This window comes from Musca domestica, unplaced genomic scaffold (assembly GCF_030504385.1).
Source record: "Musca domestica strain aabys unplaced genomic scaffold, Musca_domestica.polishedcontigs.V.1.1 37, whole genome shotgun sequence".
Lineage (NCBI taxonomy): Eukaryota > Metazoa > Arthropoda > Insecta > Diptera > Muscidae > Musca > Musca domestica.
The window spans coordinates 1716779-1734618 of record NW_026712321.1 but is presented as its reverse complement, the minus strand read 5'-3'; the positions used below and the strand labels follow the sequence as shown (position 1 = coordinate 1734618).

Here is a 17840-nt window from a genome sequence, read left to right as displayed (position 1 = left end):
ATAATTCTAACCGTAAAAAGCAGACAAGGTGTGGAGGAGGAGAAAAAATACCAAATCAAAGAGGCACCAGAACAAAAACCAGATCATTAACCAGCCACCAACAAGCCATTGACGATGACTGCTTATCACTGAATGGAGGACTGCTAACCGCATTGTTGGCCACAAAAAAAAACCATTCGAGAGGAAAAAGAATCCATTGTATAGTGGGCAAAGGGGAAGGGGGGACTATGGGGAAGGCAAGGGGTTATAAATCCAAGGAACCACAACCATTTATTAAGACTTGGGTTTCATCGCTATTCCCACCATCATCATCATCATCTCGCCATTGCCACCTTTCTATTCATCTTCATCAGCATGGCCATTCTTTTCATTCTCCCTTTCGTCTGAGCTTTCTTTGTCGATTACTTAATCCATAATCTTTGCTTTGTGTTAGCTATTGTTCTTCTTCTTCCTCTTTTTTTTGAGTACTTAATTAATTTGATTATTTTCTTGAAATAACAAGTAAAAAAGTATCGGTCGGTTTTGCCGACAGATGTATACCCTCAGCCCTCTTCACCCTCTATGGAGTGGGTTTTGAAAGAATGGGTCAATAATGTTCATTTCGTATCGGACCTAAATAAGTATGATATAAATATTATTATAGCAGATGTATAAATCAATTGTAAAGAATCGCTGAGTTGTTTCGCAATTTATGACAGATGAAAATATTGACAATTGTGTCCCTTTGTGGGTGAGGTACCAGCAGGTGTTCACAGATATATAGCATCTTCACAACAGATCTGGTGTTAGGAAAAATGCTTTTATGTGTGAAATTTGAAGAGAGTTGGATCCTTATTTCGCTTTCTTTGAGCGTTATGTTTTTCAAAATTAGATTATTGCTTCCCTTTCTGTGCAGAAAATATATATTTGTGGGGGAGGTACCAGAAGAAGTGAACCAATGTTGTCCATTTTCGCACCAGACCTAGCACTGATGCAAATATTACAACTTGCAAAGTTGGAGCAAAATCGGATCATTGTTTCTCTTTCTGTGCAAAAAATATGTATTTTTTTGAAAATTTCGACCATTTGTGGGGGAGGTACCAGAAGTAGTGGACGGATATATTCCATCTTAATACCAGAGCTTGGGCTAATAAGATGATTAGGATGTGTGAAATTTGAAGACAATCGGACTCTTACATCACATTTTATGAGAGTTGTAATTATTCAAAATTTTGACCAATTGTGGGGGAGGTACTTGAAGGAGTGAACCAATGTTGTCCATTTTTGCACCAGACCTAGCACTTATGCAAATATTACGACTTGCAAAGTTGGAGCAAAATCGGATCATCGTTTCTCTTTCTGTGCAAAAAAATATGTATTTTTTTGAAAATTTCGACCATTTGTGGGGGAGGTACCAGAAGGAGTTGACAGATATATTCCATCTTAACACCAGAGCTTGGGTTAAAATAAATATTGGGATGGCCGACATTTGAAGACAATCGGACTCTTAAATCACATTTTATGAGAGTAGTAACTCTTCAAAATGTTGACCATTTGTGGGGGAGGTACTTGAAGGAGTGAACCGATATTGTCCATTTTTACACCTAACGTAGAACTGATGCAAATATTAGGATTTGCAAAGTGAGAGCAAAATCGGATTATCCTTTCTCTTTTTGTGCAAAAAATATATTTTTTTGCAAATTTCGACCTTTTGTGGGGGAGGTACCAGAAGGAGTGGACCGGTATATTCCATCTTAACATCAGATCTTGGGTTAATATAAATATTGGGATGTGTGAAATTTCAAGACAATCAGACTCTTACATCACATTTTATGAGAGTTGTGATTATTTAAAGTTTTGACCCTTTGTGGGGGAGGTACCAGAAGGAGTGGACCGATATTCTCCATTTTCGCACCAGACCTAGCAATGATGCAAATATTAGGATTTGCAAGGTAGCAGAATAATCGAATTATTCTTTCTCTTTCTGTGCAAAAAAAAATATTTTTTTTTTTGTTTGAAAATTTCGACCTTTTGTGGGGGAGGTACCAGAAAGAGTGGACCGATATATTCCATCTTAACACCAGACCTTGGGTTAATATAAATATTGGGATGTGTAAAATTTTAAGACAATCGGACACTTACATCACATTTTATGAGAGTTGTAATTATTCAAAATTTTTACCATTTGTGGGGGAGGTACTTGATGGAGTGGGCCGATATTTTCCATTTTCACACCCGACCTCACACTGACTCAAATATTAAGATTTGCAAAGTTGGAGCAAAATTGGACTATAATTTCTCTTTCTGTGCAAAAATTAAATTTTTTGAAAATTTCGAACTTTTGTGGGGGAGGTACCAGAAGGAGTGGACCGATATTGCCCATCTCCGAACTCGATCTAAGTTTGACAAAAATATTACGATGTACCAAGTTTGGACCAAATTGGATACTCCCTTCGAGAGTTATCGTGCGCACCAGCCAGCCAGACAGACAGACAGACAGACAGACGGACGGACGGACGGACGGACGGACATCGCTAGATCGACTCGAAATGTTCTGAAACGGATTTGGTCCAAAGAGACCTAGGGTCTAAAACCGTTATTTCGACTAGGCACGTTTTGGCCGTATCAAATGATATATACCCTCTGTAGCCATATGGCTGAGGGTATAAAAATAACGTGGATAAGGAAGGAGTATAGAGAACAATAAAGGCATAGGAAGAAGACCTACAAAAAAACTTCTCTTTGGAGAGAATATTCTTCTAAGGGCGACTCGTCAGAAAAAAATCTCTAGAGGTCTTCCCTGCCCTCTAGAAACGTTTTCGAGTGACAGGGAACATTTTTAAGAGGTCTTCCGGAGTGAGGAACCTATTAAGAAATCTTCTGAAATAAAATAGTTTTCCAAGGTCGCCTATAGATAAAAATAGTCTTCTATGGCTAAAGACCTTTCGAAACGCGTTCTGTGAACAGAGATTTCATTAAAATTGTTCTTTTTCTGCATAGCGTGGAGAATGAACGAACGTAGAGTGGATGAAAAGCAGAAAAAGAAGACCTACGAAAATTTTCTCTTTGGAGAGAATTTTTTTCTAAGGGCGGCTAGTCAGGAAAAAATTCTCTAGAGGCCTTCCATGGACCTAAGGCCTCAACAATTTGCAAGGGTCCTCTAGAAACGTTTTCGAGTGATAGGAAACATTTTTAAGAGGTCTTCTGGAGTGAGAAACCTTTTAAGAAGTCTTCTGAATTAAAATAGTTCTCCAAGGTAGTATGTAAATAAAAAAGAGTCTTCTATAACTAAAGACCCCTAAAAGATGTTTCGTGAACAGAGAGATTCATTAAAATTTTCCTTGTTCTATGCTTGGGCGCCAAAACAGCGTGGAGAATGAACGAGCGTAGAGAGGATGAAAAGCAGAGAAAGGTGACCTACAAAAAATCTTCTCTTTGGAGAGAATATTTTTCTAAGGGCGACTAGATAGGAAAAACCTCTGGAGGTCTTCCATAGACCATAAAGCCTTCACAATTTTCATGAGTCCTCTAGAAACGTTTTCGAGTAACAGGGAACATTTTTAAGAGGTCTTCCAAAGTAAGTAACCTATTAAGAAGTCTTCTGAATTAAAATAGTTCTCCAAGGTCGTCTGTAAATAAAAAGAGTCTTCTATAACGAAAGACCTCTAAAAGGTGTTTCGTGAACAGAGAGATTCATTAAAATGTTCCTTCTTCTCCATTGTCTTCAAGCTTTAATCGTTCTATGCTTGGGCGCCATTTTAGATTTAATGTCTCCATTGCAACTTTCCCTTTTTATTTTCTCATAATTCTTCCAAATATGTCAAGTCTCATTTTTTGCAACGTTCCCAATGTTGGTAACTCCTGCTGCAAGCCAAAGTCGTAACAACCCTCAGGCTTGTTCAGGCTTGTTTTATTTTTCTTACCTGTCCATACTCTCGTCGTTATATGATTGGACGCCACTTAACATTTAATTTGTCCCATTGCTGCTCAGTTTTTACACCCTCCACCATAGTATGGAGGGTATATTAGGTTTGCAATTCCGTTTGTAATACTTCGAAATATATATATTTTAGACCCCATACGTTTTATGTCGATTTAGCGATGTCCGTCCGTCTATCTGTCTGTCCGTCTGTGGAAATCACTCCAGCTTCCGAACGAAATAAAATAGGTTGCAAAATTTTACTCAAAGGTATATTGTGTCTGCAGGACTTTTGGTATTGAAAATGGGTCATGGAGGTCCACGTTTTGATACAGCCCCCATATAACGGCGCGTCCCGATATTCGGTATTTTGATGATTTTAGCGACACTATTCACCGGAATTGTTTCAAATTTGGTATTTGAAGTTCGCAATGGATACTGCAGCCTAAGACAGAAAATTGTCTGTACAGGTCTACGTCTTCGTATACCCCCATATAAGGGTACCTCCCGATATTCGGTATTTTGATGATTTTAGCGACATTATTCTCCGGAATTGTTTTAAATTTGGTGTTTAAAGTTCGTAATGAATACTACAGCCTAAGGCAGAAATTTGTCTATGCAGGTCCACGTCTTCGTATGGCCCCCATATAAAGGTACATTCCGATATTCGGTATTTTGATGATTTTAGCGACATTATTCACCGGAATTGTTTCAAATTCAGTATTTGAAGTTCGTAATGGGTGATACAGCCTATGACAGAAAATTGTCTGTGCAGGTCCACGTCTTCGTATACCCCCATATAAGGGTACCTCCCGATATTCGGTATTTTGATGATTTTAGCGACCTTATTTAGAGGAATTGCTTCAAATTTGGTATTTGAAGTTCGTAATGGATACTACAGCCTGGGATAGAAAATAGTTTGTGCAGGTCCACTCTTCACCGAATTTTTTTATTCGAGTTTCGCATTTGAATATTGTAATGGTTTATGATAAAAGTTGCCAATGCAGGTCCACAACGTAGTTTTGAAAATTGCCAAAATCATTCCAAATGTTGGAGGGTATTCAAAAATCGGCCCGGTCCGGAACTTACAACTTTTTCGATTGTTTTCTTTTCCATATTTTTTCCCAGTTTGCTGTCGTACCGCTTTCAATCTCATTATTGGATGTCACTTTTTAGAATGTTTCCAATTTCAGGGTTGGCAACGTCTGCTGTGAGCCAATTCTCATAACAATCCTCGACTGGGCGCCACTTTCCAGTATTCTTCAATTTGTTTTTTCATGAAGATTTCAGATTTTCTGGCTAAACCCTTCTGACTTGTTTATGTTTTTTTTTAGTTTTCAATGTTGTCATCTTTTTATGATTGGGCGCCACTTAGGATTTAATTTTTCCCCATTTCAACTCATTTTTTTCGTTCCCCATAAAATGCTCACTCTGCTGTCAACGGACCTTACAATCTTATTATTGGGCGCCATTTTGTATAATGTTCCCAATTTAAAGGTTGGCAATGTCTGGTACAAGCCAAAGTCATAACAGCCCTCAATTGGGCGCCACTTTCGTTCCACTTGTTCATGAAGATTTCCCTTTTTTGCATAGATCCTTGTGCCGTTTTCGTTAGCTGTCCATAATACCAACGTCTTATGATTGGGCGCCACTTTAGATTTAATTTTTCCCTTTTTTATTTTCTTTTCCATAACACTTCATGCCAGACTTTAATGTTCCCCTTTCTCCCATAGTTTCCCAAACGAATTTGCATAACTCAGTTGGGCGCCAATATCCATTTCTCCCATTCTTTTACGTCTAGGGGCATAATATGTTCAACAGGAGAAAAACAGTCGTCTAGATAAAAGTAATTTTCCAAGAACATTAACAAGAAGCGTTCTAAAGACGCTTTTCAATTTTCCATTCTCCAGGAATTCCCGGGAAATTCTCACAACTCTCCCACCTCTTTCAAATGCTATTTTTCGAAAGCCTTCCATAATAACTAACCACCGTCAACATAAAAAACATACCATATTGGCATTTTTATTGCACCTACTACAAACGTTTTAGAAATTGGCGCCCAATAAACATTTTTGCAGCCGTTTTATTAAACGACTTTTGTTTTGATTTGAAAAAAAAAAAACTCTTCGGGTTTCTTCAAAACAGAACCCCAAAACAGGTGATTATTGGAACAAATATGTTTTGTGATAAAATTACGGCATGTTTTTTATCAGCCAAAAAATTGTTTGTCAATTGTTTTTCTCGACTTCTTTTATTTTTGCTGGTCACCTAGAAAAAAATTCCGGAGCCATAAAACTGCGTGATAAAATATAAACGTGTTATTGAATAAAATTTGAGTGATATAATTCTGTCGAAGATATTGCACACGATGATTATCGAATTTTTCGTCTGCTGCAAAATTTATAGAAAAAAATGGCGCCCAATAAAAAATTTCTGCAGCCGATTTTATTAGACGTCTGCATTTTGATTTGAAAAAAAATTCTTCGGTTTTTTTTTTTCCAAAACAAAACAATGAAACAGATGATTATTTAAACATTTTTTTGTGATAAAATGACGTTATGGTATTTATCAGCCAAGATATTTTTTGTCACTTGTTTTTCTTCTCTGACTGGACACAAAAAAAAAAACTTTGCCAAAATTGCACAAGAGTCTAGGTATTTTATCTTTTTGAAAATAAAATTGAGTTATTGCAGCATTATTGGTTGAAATATTTTTTTTTTATTTTTTTTTTTTTTTTTTTTTTTTGGGTGATAAAGTCATTGCACGCGATGATTATCGAATTTTTTGTTACCTTTATCTTCAAAAGTGAAAGTCACGTAGGCTGGATATATTCTGTGAAAATAGAAGATCATTTGAAAGTCAAACATATTTTCAACAAAGAAAAAAGATCATATTAAAGAAATAGAAAACATTTATTGGAAGAATCTTATCGGAGAGGATCTATCCTCTCTCTCTATTCCTGTTAAATGAGTAGCTGATGGGAGAACATGGGATAGCTCGTCGGCCAATGTTGCTGATTTTTTTGAGGATGTCTTCATTTACTGACAGAATTGCAATCATTTGCAAAGGAGAGCAGTCGTTGCATCCTAAGTTCCTTCAAGATTTCATTTGGGACTTTAAATTTAGGTAACATATCGTTATTGGACGCCATTGTTTACAATATTTCCCATTTCCCGTGATTGGAAATGCCTGTAACAAGAAAAACTCATTTAAACCCCCATTTGCGCGCCACTTTCTAGTCTTCGCCCATTTTTTTGCAAACTTGGCTTTTTTGCCATAATTGGGCGCCATTTTCCAAAATGCTCCCAATTTCGCAAAGTTGGCAACGCATGATGTAAGCTAAACTCATTACAAGCCTCCATTGGGCGGTACTTTCAGATGTTCGCCCCATTTTTTCATGAAAATTATTTTTTCTGCCTTGTGTCATTTTTGTTAACTGTCTTGTGATTGGGCGCCACTTTAGATTTAATTATCCTATTATAACTTACCATTTTCGTAATACTTTGTACTCTTCTTTCAACATTATGACGCTATAAAATTTTTTAAAAGTCCTATTATTGATCAACATTTCCAATTTCACATGGTTGGCAAGCCCTGCTACAAGCCAAACTTATTGCCTCCCTTCATTGGGCTTCATTTTCTAGAGTTCGCCCCGTTTTTTCATCAATAATTTTATTTTTATTTGCCTAATTTGCCTAATTTCTTTTGACTTCTGTCATTTTTGGTAACTGTCCAAGCTGTCATCGTCCCATGCTTGGGCGCCATTTCAGGTTTAATTTTTCCATTACAACTCATCTTTTCTTTCGATATCCCTTTGACGGACGCCTTTTTCCTCAATAATTGTGTTTCTCATTGTTGGCACTGCCTGAGACTCATTACAGCCCTCCATTGGGCGCCAGTTTGTTGTATTCGGCCAATTTTCTGTTCATAATTCTTCCCACTCTGGTTTGAAGATAATTTCTTTGTCAAGGCGTTGACAAGCATTTTATTGGGCGTAGTTACCTTTAATGTTTCAACACTTGATTGGGCGCCAGTTTCAAATGTTTCCTATATATGTGCGTGAACATATTTTGCTGCCTAATTTCTTCATCTTCTTCATAATTGTGGAATATTTTCTATAATTTATCCCATCCCATGATTTGCAGTGCCAGATACAAGCCAAACTCATTACAACCTTTCATTGGGCGCCACTTTATTTTTATGATACCATTTTTTTGCCTTTACCATACCAATATCAGGCGACACTTTAGACATTTGATCTCACCTTTTTTTCTTCCGATAATACTCCCCGCTATATTTTCTCAATACCCACGGTACAAGCCAAACTCGTTACAACCCACGATTTGGCGCCAAATTTCGGTGTTCGTACAGCCCCCATATAATGGTACCTTCCTATTTTCGGTATTTTGATAATTTTAAACGATATTATTTACCGGAAATGTTTCGAATTCGGTTTTTGAAGTTCGTAATGGATACTACATCCTGAGACAGAAAATTGTCCGTGCATGTTAATTTTTCAAGTTTCGCATTTGAATATTGTAATGACTTATGACAAAAGTTGCCTATGAAGGTCCACGTCGTAGTATAGACCCTAATATAACGGCTGCATTCGGTATTTTTAAGAATCTTATTTTTTGTTGTTGCAAAATGGTCAGGCTTTATCCCTTTATTGTTGTTTTTTATAAAAACAACGTTTGTTTATTAGTGGAGAACGATGGTAATGTTTACCAGGGGGTGTTTATTTTTATTTATTTATTAATTTTTTTTTTAAATGGCAAATTCGTACCAAATGTTGGAGGGTATTCAAATTTCGGCCCGGTCGAACTTACCGTTTTTTTACTTGTCAATATTCTTCTTATCCCACAGTTGGTCAAACTGATTGCCACCCTAAATTGGGTACCACTTTCCATTTCTCCTCATAGTTTCATTCAAATTTCCATTTGCCTGTCCGATTTCTAACGCGTTTTTGTTAGTTTTGAACATCTCTATTTAGATTTAATTTTCTCCGTTTTTCTGTGCTTTAGAGACGCTTAAGGTTTCATTTCCCCATTGTCCTATGCTTGGGCGCCGCTTTCAGTTTTATTTCCCAATTACTACATATTTTTTCCATTTTTGTTCTATAATTTTTTCTTCTTTTTATTTAGTTCCCTTTTTATTGACATTTTCTTAAAAAAAAAAACTTATTGCCTTTCGTTTTTTCTACTTAATTTCTAGTTCTTCCTTGTTCGCCGCTTAAGGTTCAATTATTCTCTGCTTGGGCGCCACTTAATATTTCATGCGATACTAAGGCGCGAATTTATAATTTATTTTCTCCATGTTTACGTGCTTGGGCGCCACCTTATAGTTCTATTTTCTTACACTTACACTTACCTCTTCCACTCTACAAAAAACGCTCCCATTTCCATTTTCTCTTCAAATCATTTGAACTACAGATTTGTCTTTGTACTCTTAACTTTTTTATATTTATTTGTATTTTTCTATGAAATTTTCATCATTGCCACCCTCAATTGGGCGCCACTTTTTATTTCCCGATAATCTTTTCCATTTTTGATTTCAATCTAAAACATTTTCTAGCTCGCCACCGTTTTGAAATACAATTAGCCTATGCTTGGGCACCACCCAGGATTTTATTTTTCCATTCTCCTTAGCTATTGCGCCAACTAATAAATTATTTTCCCCAAGATTCTGTGCTGATCTCCGTTGTATACTTTTGTGTCCCCTATAGCCACTTACCTCCTCCACTCCCCAACATAAATGTTCAATATTTCCCTCAAATCATTTCAACTACAGATTTGTCTTTGTATTATATATCTTCATATTTATATCCATTATTTATGAAATTTTCATAAACAACCCCATTGCCTCCCTCAATTGGGCGCCATTTTTTATTTCCCGACATTATTTTTGAAAATTTCAATTTTTCGACCCTAAATTTTTTTTTAGCTCGCCGCAGTTTTGAAATTGGGCGCCAACTTAGATTTTATGTTCTCCAAAAAAATCTATCGTTTTATGCTCGGGCGCCACTTTATAATTTGGCTTTTTACATTGACCGATGCTTGGGCACCGCTTATGGTTTTATTTCTCAATTTCCTTGTTTTTAGTCGCAACATACGATTTTGTTTTCTGCATTTGGCTTGGGCGCCACATTATCCCTTATTTTGCTTTTTACTTTTATATCTCCAAATTTCTCTTTCATTTTCCCTCCAATAAACTACGCATTCACATTTTTTAAATAATTTAAACCTTAAAAACTTCTTTACTGTATTTTTTCAATTTTTTTTTTTTTTTTTGTAAAATTTACATAAAAAAATCATAACTAGCCACAATTGGGCGCCACTTTTATTTCTGTCAAATTTCCATTCTTCTGACTAATTTCTAACATTTTCTGACTCACTACCAGTCTTGTATTTTCAAAATCCCATCGTTTTATGTTGGACGCCACTTTATAATTTATTTTTTCCATTGTCCAACGCTTGACGCCACTTAAAGTTCTATTTTCTCCATTTTCCTGTGCTTGGACAACACCTACAGTTTTTTTACCATTTTCCCAAAAAAATACGATTGGGTGCAACTTTTTATTTGCCGACATTTCCATTCGTCTGCCCCGTTTCTAACATTTTCTAGATCACTAATAAAATATTATTTTCTCCAGTTTTTTATGCTTAGGCGATGAGATTTTATTTCTCCTTGGGTGCCACTTTAAGTTGTATGTGCAACATTGTCTTCTATTTCGCATTAAAATATTTGTCTTTGTACTTTCTTATTTATTCAATTTTTGTTATGAAATTTTCATAAAAAAATGCATTCCCCCACTCAATTGGACGCCACTTTTTATTTTCCGTCATTTTTTTAGCCAAATTTCCATTCTTCTAATATTTTCATATTACTATCAGTCTTAAAATCCCATCATTTTATGCTTGGGCGCCATTTTATAATTTATTTTTTCATTGTCCAATGCTTGGGCGCCTCCTAAGATTTTATTTTCGCCAGTTTTCTATGCTTGGGCGACGCTTGAGATTTTTTTTCTCCTTGGGCGCCAATTTAAGCTTTATTTGCACCACGGCCTTAGATTTCCCACAAAAACAAATTTGACTTTGTACTATATTTTTTTTATTTATTAAATTTTTTTAAACAATTTTCATAAAAAATGCATTCCCTACCTCAATTGGGCGCCACTTTTCATTTCCCCCGTTTTTTAGTCAAAATTCCGTTTTTCGAACCAGTTTTTAACATTTTCTGACTTACCACCACTTTTCAACTTCCAAGATTCCGTTGTCCAACGCTGGGGCGCCACTTTCTCATGTTTGGGCGCTCCTTAAAGTTTTATCCATTGCCCTATTTCTTGGGCGCCATTTTTAATATCTTAACATTCATATGCTTTGGCGCCACTTAAGATTTTATTTTCTCTAGATTTTTATGCTTGGGTGCAGCTTGACACTTTGTCTCTGCTTGGGCGCCACTTAAAGTTTAAAAAAAAAGATTTGTCTTTGTACTTACTCATATATATTCAATTGGGCGCCACTTAAGATTTCAATTTCCCCATATTCATATGCTTGGGCGCCAATACATAATTTTTTTTCCATTTTCCGATGCTTCAGCTCCCCTCAAGGTTTTATTTTTTCCATTGCCTTATGTTTGAGCTCCACATAAGCTTTATTTTCCCCCTTTTTCCCCTTGCCATTTTCCCCTATCCATTTCCCACCCCTCCCCCTCCAAAAAAAAAAAATGTTGCCCAATTTTCATTTTTTCTTTAAATAATTTGAACTACAGATCTGTATTGTACTATAATTTTTTCATATTTATTTTCAGTTTTTATGAAATTTTCATAAACATCATCATCATCATCATTGACATCATTTTGCTTCGTCTTCTTTTCATTATGATTATAAATATAATGAACATTAATATTATTATTATTATTTTTTAAATTAGTGTTAGTTATAAATTTATTATCAATAACTTGTTGTTGTGTTTTTTGCTGCTGAAGCTGTCTATACATATTTTTTTGGCCAAGCACAAATCTGGTTTGAAAAGCTGTTGCAGTTGCAGCTGCACCACTGCCACTAACATCAATGTCATCATTATTTAAAACATTACTAATTATTATAACATTATGCCGGGTAATATTGTTATTAACATTTGTCTTTTTGACGGCACTAACACTACTGCCACTACTACTACTACTGCTGCTGCGGCTGCGGCTCTGGTGTCTCATATAGTTATTATTAATGTCATTTAGTTGAGAGAAAACACCGCTAAAACTTGCATTAGGCTTGTTAACATTATTAGTAATATTAATATTATTATTTTTAGTTGTTGTTGTTGCTGCTGCGTTTAAATAATTGGCCTTATTATACCTGATTTTCATAGGATTATAGTTAGCATCAGACTCTAAATAATGACTGGCAATGTTATGCTCATTTGGAATGTTTTGTTTTTGCAATTTCATAGAACTAACATCGACGTCGTCGTCATCATCATCATCATCATCTGAACTTATTCGATTAACATTATTTGGGTATTTTAAGCGATTAAATGGCAACCCTGAAGGCTGTGGCCTTTGCTGTTGCTGCTGAAGAAAATTATTGTCCTCACTTAAATGTTTATGGTTGTTGTTATTATTATCTAAAAGTCTATTGGATTTATTGATAGTGTCACCACCGTTTTCATCGGCATCATCGTGCTCATAATTATGCTCCTCCTCATACTCAACTCTCTTGCTGTTATCCAAACTCTCCACATCACTACTTCTCCGATGAAATGTTGGGAGTTCGTTTTCTTTGTTTACAAGGCCTCTCAACTCATCGGCATTGCTTCGTGGTTGTGGCCTCGTCATTTGACTAGTTGCTGAGAGTTGAGGTAAACTAAACCCCAAATCTCTTTTATGGCGATGACGCCTTAAGGAATGCTTGACGCCGTTATTGTTATGGTGCTGACGGCGATGGTGTTGTTGGTGTTGTGGTTGCTGAGAAACATTTAATGCAGGTGTGGGTGTTTTTAATTGCTTAAAATCAGTCATTAAATTTAAATATTGTTTTGCTTGATTATTGTGGCTGTTTTGCTTATCCGTATTATTGAAGTTTTTTGGCAAGGCAGGTAATATTGCATTAGCATTTAAATTATTAGTATTATTATTAATATTAGTATTTAAATTAAGATTTATATTCGTATTCGTTTTTAATTTCGTTAGCTTTGATAGATTTTCGTTTAAATAATTATTCTTATTATTGTTACCACTACTACTAAGACTATGGCTAGGGTTTTCTGCTTCTTCTTCTTCTTCTTCGTCTCGTTCTTCACCTTCTTCTTGCAGTTGTTGTTGTCTATGGCTATTTCGACTATGATGGCTATTATTACTACGTTTATGACTATGGAATTTCTTAGCATTGCTATTTGAGTATTTATGGTTTTGTGGCTGCTGTACAAAATGTTCAGGTGTTGTTGCTACCGGCATTTGCTCCGCATAGCTGGATTTTTGATGGTAACTATGGTCATGTGGCGTCTGGCTCTTACGGGCTTTCTTTGCCGGCAAATCGTACAGTTGTTCCGACTCATGGCCGTCATCATGTGCTACCAACTGTAAATCACTATTTGCCGATCTTTGCTTTTCAGCATTGCCTCCGCTTGCCTGTGTTTCGCTCTCATCCTGCTCCTGCTCCTCTTCCAGCTTCTTTCGTTTAACCCTTTTGCGGCGACTGGCCGCCAACATGGCCACCAGATTGAGGGCCGAGGGCGCCAAGCTTACTGTGGCGGCCAGTGATGTGGCCGTCACCGAGGCTGTAGAAGATGCCGAACTACTGCTGCTGCTGGTACCGCCACCGGCTCGGCTACTTTGTGAGTTTGGTGGCAGGTCACTGTGATCGTAATGTGAATCGACTTGCTTACGCTTTCTTTGGCCATTTGTGTGCACCCGTCGTACGTTTTCTCGTTGAGTTTTTTTTCTGCGTTCCTCCCCAGCCTTTTGTGTGGGCTGAGGTCGTCTCAAGTTTTTTGGCTGCGGTGTGTTTGAAACATTTCTATGCCGGGTCTCTGGCGACCTATGCCTATGACCGACGCCGCCGCCTCCTCCACCACCCGTGGAACCTCTTCTTCTTTCCGGCTCCATTCGGCTATGATTTCTATAATTTCTGCCCCGACTCGAGTTCAGACGTCTTTCGTACTCCTCCAAACCATAGTCACGTATACTGTGTTGATCCCTTGATTCAATCAATTTTTTCAAGGGAGACATTGTGGTTGTTGTTGTAGTGGTAGTTGTTGTAGTAAACATATCCCGATCAAAATGCTCAGCATTAATTTTAACAAATAGAAAGCAAGCTCTACGCATAGTTTGTGGACGTTGCAGGTGCCGTGGGCCGACCGGCTTAAGGCCGCGCGTAAAGCCAACCCGCCACTCCGGTTTGTAGGCATTAGCATACAGGAAATAGCCATGATCCATTTTTTCGATGAAATGACAATCGGGCACAAGGTGTTTCTGCAAGGAGAGAGAGAAAAGAGAGGTAAGAGGTGAGAGGAGGAATTAATAAAATGAGAAGTAATAACACTCCGAACTGAAGGTTCGAGAAGATATTAATATCTCCTAAACATGGCATGGATCTAAAGGTTCTAGAAGAATATTTAAATCTCCTAACATGGCAAAACGACTTCGTGAGTTTTGATTCAGGTTCCATTTTGGGTGAGAGTGACCAGATAAGATTGAACTGGGTTGGGATACGACATTTTCCGTTTTTAATGGGATAAATCTGAGAATTTGGACACTCAATTTCATGAAAGCTTCTCTTATAAAACACTTTATGTTTGGTCATCAATTTCGCTGGAACATTTTTAGGCTTCAAACTATTCTGGGGATCTAGGGAATTATTCAAAACTTCATCCTGAGAAAAGACTATATCTATCTTGAGAATCTAGGAATTCTCGGCCGTTTGTGAGAGATTGATCAGATCAGATTGAACTGGGTAAGAATGCGGGGCAGTGTCTGTTTTATTAACCTTTTCTTTCGGATATATCTGGGAATTTAGAGAATCAATTCCATGAGATTTTCTTTCATTAATAGCTTTATGTTTGACTTTTGATTTGAGTGAAATATAGCCTCAAGGGCTTCAAAATATTCCGAGAATATTGCGAATTATTCAAAAACTCATCTTGAGAAAAGTCTACATTCATCTTTGAAATTACAATTTTGAGAGCTTTGAATTGGGGCTTCCCTAATTCTCAGGAATATCATGACATATGCTCCGCTAAAATATTGAGTAATTTTTGTCCTATCCTCTGTATTTTAAGAAAAATAGGTATCTCAAATATTAAGACTTACCATTCCAACTAGTTTTCCTTTGCGAAAGCACAAATAACGCCCTACTTCTTTTACGTATAAAGCAATTCGGAATGTATCGCTTAAGGCGTCGGTAACACTTTCCATTGTGAAGAATTCTGTAAAAAAAAATAAAAATATATTTTTTTTAATAATTACTAATTTTTATAAAAAAAAGATTTAAGAGTTTTTTTATTGTAAACACATCCAAAAGAAATGCCATTAAAAATATTTTGAATTTGTGAATAAACCAAACGTGTTTATTTGTAACAGGAATCAATGGTTAAGCTTGATAATATCCTAGGATCTCTCGACAGCTCTCGTTTGTATACAAACGATCAACAAGTGAACAAATCACCTCTAGAAGCTTGGGAAGTGGAGCTGGTACCTTATTTTAGAGAGATAATGCAAATAATATTTCGAATTTGTGAGGAAAAATTAAGAATTTTTGGAGGAGGAATCCATGGTTCAACTTGATAATATCCCAGGATCTCTCAGCAAGTCTCCTTTTTATACCACCGAGCTAAGTATAAGAAAATCACCTTTGGAAGATTAGGAAGGGGAGCTGGTACCTTATTTTAAAGAGATACTACAAATAATATTTCGAATTTTTAAAGAAAAACCATGCTTTCTTTCTTGGACCAGGAATCAATGGTTCAACTTGATAATATCCCAGAATCTCTCAGCAGCTCTGATTTTTAGACAAACAGCCAAAGAGTGAAAAAAATTACCTCCGAAAGATTGGGAATGGGAGGCGGTACGATATTTTAGAGAGATACTACAAATAATATTTCGAATTTGTAATGAAAAACCATGTCTACTTTCATAGAACAGGAATCAATGGTTAAACTTGATAATATTCCAGGATCTCCCGGCAGCTCTCATTTTAAGACAACCGATCAAAGAGTGAAAAAATCACCTAGGGAAGATTGGGAATGGAAGGCGGTATGATATTTTAGAGAGATACTATAAATATTTCAAATTTGTAAAGAGTGTATCCTTTCTTGGAACAGGAATCAATGGTTCAACTGGATAATATCCCAGGATCTCTCGGCAGCTCTCGTTTATAGACAAATGGCCAAAAAGTGAACAAGTCACCTCTAGAAGATTGGGAAGGTAAGCTGGTACCTTATTTTAGAGAGATACTACAAATAATATTTAAAATTTGTAAAGAAAAACCATGTCTCCCTTCAGGAATCACAGGAATCAATGGTTAAACTTGATAATATTCCAGGATCTCTGTTGTAGTTTGTAGACAAAACAGGCAAAGAGTGAGAAAATCACCTACGGAAGATTGGGAAGGAGAGGCGGTATGACATTCTAGAGAGATTATTTGCAGAATATTTCGAATTTGTAAAGAAAAATCATGCCTTCTTTATTGGAGCTGGAATCAACGGTCCAACGTGATAATATCCTAGGATCACTCGGCAGCTCTCGTTTTAAGACAACCGATCAAATAGTGAAAAAATTACCTCTGGAAGATTGAGAAGGGGAGGCGGTATGAAATTCTAGAGAGATACTGCAAATAGTATTTTAAAATTATAAAGAAAAAACATGTCTCCTTTCTTGGAACAGGAATCAATGGTCCAACATGATAATATCCTAGGATCTCACGGCAGCTCTCGTTTTTGGACAAAAGGCCAAAGAGTGCAAAAACCACTTCTGGAAGACTGGGAAGGATAGGTGGTATGACATTCTAAAGAGATATTTCAAATTACAAATGAAGAAAATCGTTGATTCATCCATATTTGAGGTGGAGGGCATTGAATCCTAAAATTCAAACGAAGATTCCTTAAAAGCCAGAAGAATTTTTGAATCATCGTTTCAACCTCATTTTATCCAGGATCTATCAGCTGACCTCGCTTTGAGAATAATGCTCAAAGACGGTAATATACCTCTGGAAGATATAAAGGCGGTATGATACCTTGGCTAGGCATTTCGAATTACAAGTAGACAGAATTGAAGATCCATCTTTTTTGTTCGACAAAAATCAATTGGAATTTCTGTTTCGAAACTAAGGAAATTAATACCGCAGTTTTAAAAAGAATGTCCTTTTATTCATACAACCAGAAAAAAAAATAAAATTTCAATGTTAAAACTGATCTTTGACGGAAGTCAAAATACTCCTATAAATTAAACCTATAATAGCTCAGTAAACCCGATTGAATTTTAAGCCCATTTAAAATTTAGATGGACAACGAAATATTTCACTTCCTTAGGTGTTCTTTGTTGCCATTTCACTTGGAGTTTGATTTTAAATTGATTGGGCGCCGGCGATGTAATGTTTTCTGATCCTCCGCTGTCGAGTCTCCCACACATGGCCGATTTCGTTAAGATCTGGATTTTGTATAGTTTGGGTCGTTATCTTGTTGAAAGATCCAACTTCCATGCAGTTTTAGTTCAGGTCCACCATATGTACCTATAATAGCCCGTAATCGCCTGGCCAACAAAATTTTTCCAATTCCATAGCGGCTATCTGTCATCATTCCACTTGGAGTTTGTTTTTAAATAGCTTGGGCACCGGCAATGTAATGTTCGCTGATCGTCCGCTGTAGAGTCTCCCGCACATGACTGATTACGTTGAGATCTGGGTTTTCTATAGTAGCCAATCTGGAATCTTGTTGAAAGATCCAACAT

General features: G+C 36.6%; 1 protein-coding gene across 1 annotated transcript in view; it reads right to left on the bottom strand.

Moving 5' to 3' along the window:
• Positions 1 to 11648: 11648 nt before the first annotated feature.
• The window catches only part of LOC101898160 (putative uncharacterized protein DDB_G0282133), a 64757-nt gene continuing 58565 nt past the window's right edge, over positions 11649 to 17840 (bottom strand). The window contains exons 4-5 of the mRNA XM_059126106.1: positions 15207 to 15322; positions 11649 to 14369 (exon numbers count right to left, since the gene is read on the bottom strand). Of these exons, the coding sequence (XP_058982089.1) occupies positions 11649 to 14369; positions 15207 to 15322 (2837 nt within the window). The remainder of the gene's footprint in view (positions 14370 to 15206; positions 15323 to 17840) is intronic.